Here is a 6,786-nt window from a genome sequence, read left to right as displayed (position 1 = left end):
TAATATTTTCCCACCTCAATGTTTACTTGCAAAACTAAAGTAGAAATCCAAACTACAGAGAATTCCTTTAAGAATGAGCCACTGTAGGGGCACCTGGGTGGCTCAGTCGGTTAAGCATCTGACTTCGGCTCAGGTCACGATCTCATGGTTTGTGAGTTCGAGCCCACTGTCAGTGCAGAGCTTGCTTGAGATTTTCTCTCTCTCCCTTCCCCTCACCCACTCTCACGCAAAATAAATAAATTTAAAAATAAAAAACAAAAGGGGGGCCCCCTGGGTGGCTCAGTTGGTTGGGCGTCCGACTTTGGCTCAGGTCATGATGTCACAGTTTGTGAGTTCGAGCCCCGCATCAGGCTCTGTGCTGACAGCTCGGAGCCTGGAGCCTGCTTCGGATTCTGTAGCTCCCTCTCTCTCTCTCTCTCTCTCTCTCTCTCTGTCTCTCTGTCTCAAAAATAAATAAACATTAAACAAAACAAAAACGAGCCATTGTACCTTTTCCACAAAATATGTAAATCACACCATCAGGCTACATGCCTTAAACTTATGCAGTAATATGTTAATTTTTCCCAATAAAACTGGAGAAAAAAAAGCCGCTGATGAAGACAATATTATGTATACTGTTAATAACGTTTCTTTCGTGATGTGAATTTGGGGGGAGTGTCATACACTAATTAATTTGCAGCAGGCTTACCCATATTACTTACAAAAATAGGATTTCCTTCCAGTGCAGTTTTCAAAGGACTTTGAAAACATTTGTTAAAATCAGAAGGTGTTCCTTTATAAAGTATCTATCCATTATACATTCTCTTGTGGCTTTGCAAGGAGGTGGGGCAAGTGAATTTTCCTACAATGTTTACATTCAAGACTACCCTCTCCAGTGTGGGTTCTTCTGTGGCTTCTCACGGACATGCACGGATGGCCTTCCCACGTCCCTTACATTCATATGGTTTCTCCCCCGCGTGCACCCGTGCGTCCTCGGAAGACTGTGATAAAGGAAGGCTTTCGCCACTTTCCTTCCGTTCGGTTTCTCTCTAGTAGGAGTTCCGTGTATATGAAGGTAACAGCGAGTAGGACTGGACCGTATTGTTTGTGCACAGAGCGTTTCTCTCCAGTGTGAGTGATCTCGTGTGTTCAGAAAGAACTGGAACCGAAGGCTTTCGCACGTTCCTTACATTCATACGGCTCCGCTCCGCTATGAGTTCTCGCGTGGTTTCGTAGAGAACTGGAACGAGTAAAGGCTTTACCACAATGTTTACACTGATAGGGTTTCTCCCCGGTGTGAGTCCGTTCGTGTGTTCGCAACGAACTAGGACAGTCGAAGGCCTTCCCACACTCCTTACATTTACAAGGTCCATCTCCGGTGTGCTTTATCATGTGCCTTTGAACGTTTGAGAGAGTGATGAAGGCTTTCCCGCACTGCTTACATTCGTACGGCTTCTCTCCACTGTGGGTCCTTTCGTGCTTTTGCATAGAACTGAGATAAATGAAGGCTTTCCCACACTGCTTACATTCATACGGTTTCTCTCCACTGTGAGTTCTTTCGTGTTTTTGCATAGAACTGAGGTAAGTGAAGGCTTTCCCACACTGTTTACATTCATAGGGTTTCTCCCCGGTGTGGCTTCTTTCGTGTTTCTGGAGGGAACAGGGAAAACTGAAGGCTTTGCCACATTCCTTACATTCATGAGGTTTTTTCCTACTATGACTTCTTTCGTGGTTTTGAAGGGACATGGAAGAACTGAAGGCTTTGCCACATTCCTTACATCCGTATGGCTTTTCTCCACTGTGGATCTTTTCGTGACATCGAAAGTAATTGGGGCAGTCGAAGACCTTCCCGCACTCCTTACACTTGTAAGGTCCGTCTCCGGTGGCCTTCATCACGTGTCTTTGAAATATCGCGAGAGGACTCACGGGAACGTTCTCACAGTCGTTACATTCACAGGGTTCCTCGCCCGTGTGACTTCTCTCGTGTTTTCGAAAATACTTGGGACAACTGAAGGACTTCCCACAGATTTTGCATTCATAGGACTTCTCCCCGCTGTGTCTCCTTTCATGGTTTCGAAAGTACACGGGGCAGCTGTAGGTTTTACCGCATATCTTACATTCGTACGGCTTCTCGCCCCGGTGTCTCTTCTCGTGACTGCGGAAGGATCTAGGGCAGCTGAAGCCTTTACCGCACTGCTTACACTCGTAGGGTTTCTCCCCGGTGTGCGTTTTCTCATGTTTTCGAAAGTAATTTGGGCAACTAAAGGCTTTCCCACACTTCTTGCACTCATAGGGCTTCTCTCCGGTGTGAGTTCTCTCGTGTATTCGGATGTAACTGGCGTAACTGAAGGCTTTCCCACATTGCTTACACTCGTACGGTTTCTCGCCGGTATGAGTTCGCTCGTGAACCCGGCAGTAGCTGAGACAACTGAGGGCTTTCCCACAGTGCTTACACCTGTAGGGCTGCTCTCCGGTGTGCGTCCGCTCGTGTTTCTGGAAGTTGTGGCGATACTGGAACGTTTCTCCGCACTGTTTGCACGCGTAGGGCTTTTCGCCGGTGTGGATCCTTTCATGCTTGCGAATGGACTGGCAGTGCTTGAAGGCTTTCCCACAGTGCTGGCACTTGTAAGGTTTCTCGCCGGTGTGAGTCCTGACGTGTACGCGGATGGACTGGCGATGTTTGAAGGCCTTCCCGCACTCCTTACACTTATAAGGCTTCTCTTCGTATTCCTGGTACTCGTACAGTTTGTGGCCAGTGTGGGAGAGCATGTGCCTGCTGAAGGATGAATGATGCCTGAACACCTGTCCACAGAAACTGCATTTACGGAGTTTGATTCTGGTAGAAATCTTCTTTATCTGCTTAGGACTTGGATTCTGGCGGCGGGGGTCTCCGCGCGGACTACCTTCTTTACTTTGACAGGGACTCTCTACCACGCGCCTGCCGGAGAAAGGAGAAGCAGGTTATTAACGGTTTATTAGGAATTTCGCATTCACTGTATTATTGCAATGAGACTTTTTTTTTTCCCGCCATTTCCCCAAAAACACCGTGTATGTGTTTCGTGCTGGTCGTCTGGAAGTGAACGTGTGCTGGGCATTCTGCGAGAGGACTCGATCGCAGCTCTTATCAAAAGAGATGGTCATCAATGGGGTTTCTGAAGACATTTTTCCACGTGTACTATTTTTCACACGTTGAACATCTGGGTCACATTACAGCAAAAATTCTTGATGAAAATATCCGAAAAACGAACAGACTTGAAAACTGGTCTGATTTGTTTTATTTGCTTGTTTTAATTTCATGACAAACATGCTCTCATGGGACACTCTTTTTTTTATTTTAATTTATTTATTTACTTTTAAGTAAACATTAAGAAGGTGGGGGGTGGGCACCTGGGTGGCTCAGTCAGTTGGGCGTCTGACTTCGGCTCAGGTCAAGGTCTCCCAGTTCATGAGCCTGCAGCTTGCTCTAGATTCTGTGTCTCCCTCTTTTTCTCTGCCCCTCCCCGCACCTCTCTCTCTCTCTCTCTCTCAAAAATAAACATTAAACAGTTTTTTTAAAAAATAACATAAAAGAGGGGCGCCTGAGTGGCTCAGTCGGTTAGGCGTCCGACTTCAGCTCAGGTCACGATCTCGCGGTCCGTGAGTTCGAGCCCCGTGTCGGGCTCTGGGCTGATGGCTCGGAGCCTGGAGCCTGATTCTGTGTCTCCCTCTCTCTCTGCCCCTCCCCCCGTTCATGCTCTGTCTCTCTCTGTCTCAAAAATAAATAAAACATTAAAAAAAATGTTAAAAAAAAAATAACATAAAAGAGTTGCATGCTCTCTACTAACTGAGTTGGCCAGGCACCCCCAGGGACACTGCTCTCATATGAGTGGGACTCACCTTCGATTTGTCTCATGTTCATACAGACTTTTACTGTTACGATCTTCCCATTTGTCTCCTACAACGCAGACCAGGAAAAATCAATTATAAAAAAATACTAAAATTATTTTAGTTTCTATGTCCCTGATGAACCGTCACCACGGCTGCTTCATTTACCAACGTATCTGCTTTCCGTACTTAACCTCTCGAAACAGCACCGATAAACAAGCAACACTGGCTCCCTAGTTGATTAAGTGAATAAGAATATTGACCAAGCAAATAAGAATATCGTCATCCCTACCTACTGAGGCCAGGTTCCTGAAGGTTTCCTGCATCACATCTCTGTAGAGTTTCTTCTGGGAAGGATTCAGAAGAGCCCACTCCTCCAGGGTGAAGTTCACAGTCACATCCTCAAAGGCCACTGAGTCCTAAAACATCCCATACATGTGTACAGGGGGATGGGTAAGACGGGCAGAACTGGCGATCTATACTCAATTCGTAAGAAATTCACATACGACCCTGACTTCTCAACATTTATTCTACGACTTGGTTCTCAGACTCCTCCTCTCTGGCCACACTCACGTCCTCATGAATTTAACAGCATCACGAACACACGGAATTTACTGCTACATTTTTACGGTGATCACTTCAAATCTTCATTGCTCTCTACTGTCAGGGAACAGAACACCTTGGAGAAACGCTACAGAATCGGAAGAAATATTTCCATCTTAAGACCATCAATTCTTTGTGAGAAAAACTTTCATCTCCTTAAATAACCACATCAGGTACTACTCCATGAAGCCTGGGGTCATAAGTGCACGATGTTTTATGAACAAAAACAGGAAAAAAAAAAAATGGAAGCTTTTTCTCCTATTCCCATCCCCAAACATGAGGAGCCAGGAGGATCCAAACTATCGAAAGATCGAGCTGGCCATAATGTCCTAACGTCCTGCAGGCCATTTCAGTCATATCCAGCTAGATGAACAACAATACTCTCATAGAAGAGTACAATTCTCATTTGTATAATATTTATCACGGAAATCAGTTTTGCCTTCCGTGCCTTCTGGTCTCATTTCACGGACCAGGATGATATTCGGAGGACTCAACTCAGACGGGAGTAAAAGACATGACAACTTAGACATCCCCAAAATCCATATACTAACGAGTCTCAGGGTTGCCTCCCATTAATTTTTAGGACACAAAGGCACACAGACCAGAAGAGATTTTCTGACAGAATCATAACTGACCAGGGCCTTGTGACCTTGAGGAACACGTGAAGGCCTGGAGTTTGCAAGGGACTTCGTTGAATTCCACACCAGTACTGAAGATGTATGTGTACGGGATTATGACACAGAGTCCAAAAATCTCATCAAATCCCCTTTTTCTGATTCCTGGTGCAACGGATACCCAACCAGCCATTTGAGAGGCTTTCCTCCCAACTTCTCTCATTTCCGAGTTCCTCTGTTGGGAAGGCAGGACAACAGTCTATCCAAGCACAGGAATCCCTCAACGGATTAATTCCCCTAAATGCTGGTCCGTGAAAGAGATCAGTAATTCAATGATGTCCATGTCTAGGGAACAGCGAAAACGTCCCACCCAGCAATTCTAATGCTAGAATGGACGGATTCAGTAGAGTGACAGCAAATGAGGAACATTTCTCAGGGAGTAATGAGGTGCCTCATGACCAGTAATGAACTGGTCAGTCATAATTATTCTTTCCACCATGGAACTGCAGAGCACGTTCATAAAAAGTCCTATTATCTAGTGTGCAGAAGAGAATGAACATTAGGAAGCCGGAGACTGCTTAGAAAGCCTTAGAGTGGCGCCTGTGTGGCTCAGTCAGTTAAGCACCTGACTTCAGCTCAGGTCATGATCTCCTGGTTTGTGAGTTCGAGCCCCGTGTCGGGCTCTGTGCTGACAGCTCAGAGCCCGGAGTCTGGAGCCTGCTTCGGATTCTGTGTTTTCCTCTCTCTCAAATTACAGAGATAAAAAGTAGTCATTTAAAGATAGGTACGGGGCACCTGGGTGGCTCAGACAGTTCACTGACTCTTGATCTCAGCTAAGGTCTTGATCTCAGGGTGGTGAGTTTAAGCCCCAAGTGGGCGTAAAGCCTACTTTAAAAAAAAAAAAAAAGGGAAAAAGGTCCATAATATTCTATGCTTCTCAACAAGGCCCATCCTGAAGACAATCTATTTCACAAGAGTATAAGTGACCAGGACCGTCCCAAGGCCTATTCGACCTGGGAGGAGGGAAACAGCCAACTTAAGTCCCTTCTAGCCTTATCACCTCCAGAAGGTGGAGTGCTTCTTCTGAGGATGACGAGGTTTTTTTCCCCCTCGTGACACCAAATATGTGATGTCTGTCCCAACACCACTTCTCCAATTCTATGTCACCAAACGGGTGTCTAACAGTTCAATTCACTTACAACATTAACACCCAGAGTCCACATCAGACTCCATAGGTGAAGAGTTCAGTCCCACACACTGCCCCTACTTCGGACGCTGGCTGTGACACTTCTGCTCGGCCGCCCACACATTTGGATCCCCTCCATGTGCCATCATGTGCGGTAACTTACATGACACAGACAAGAGGTAGTGATGCCAAGTCAGGTGGTCATACGCCTAAGGGGAGTGGGGGGGGGGTGGTTTGCAGAGCTGCCCCCTCCTCTCCGGACACGCCAACCTTCTAGCACCTGGATGTAGGCGTTCACCCACCTGGACACCCCCCGAATTGGGTCTTCAAGGGTTTTCGTGGAGATTTCATTCAATGGACACAATTTATGAAATCTCTGGCCACTGGTGATTAACTCACTCTCCATAGCCTGTCTTCTCTCTCCAGATGCTGGGAGCTGGGGCTCAAAGTCCCAAGCCCTTAATCAAGGCTTGGTGTTCATGGTGTGTTCAACCCTCACCCTGCTATGTAGTAGCAGTATATATTTGTATTTACATTATA

At 46.3% G+C, this 6,786-nt stretch overlaps 1 protein-coding gene across 1 annotated transcript; it reads right to left on the bottom strand.

The window, feature by feature from the left end:
• Window positions 1-594: 594 nt before the first annotated feature.
• On the bottom strand, window positions 595-5,708 carry LOC121024311 (zinc finger protein 709-like). The gene is made up of 3 exons (XM_040466560.1): window positions 4,136-5,708; window positions 3,856-3,913; window positions 595-2,917 (listed from the first exon to the last, which is right to left on the bottom strand). The coding sequence occupies exons 1-3, from the start codon at window positions 4,167-4,169 to the stop codon at window positions 1,129-1,131; spliced, it is 1,881 nt and encodes a 626-aa protein (XP_040322494.1). The 5' UTR covers window positions 4,170-5,708; the 3' UTR covers window positions 595-1,128.
• Window positions 5,709-6,786: the final 1,078 nt, after the last annotated feature.

This window comes from Herpailurus yagouaroundi, unplaced genomic scaffold (genome assembly GCF_014898765.1).
Source record: "Herpailurus yagouaroundi ecotype Mexico unplaced genomic scaffold, PumYag 63186, whole genome shotgun sequence".
NCBI classification, from domain to species: domain Eukaryota; kingdom Metazoa; phylum Chordata; class Mammalia; order Carnivora; family Felidae; genus Herpailurus; species Herpailurus yagouaroundi.
The sequence above is the reverse complement of the archived record's forward strand: the minus strand, read 5'-3'. Positions and strand labels throughout refer to the sequence as shown.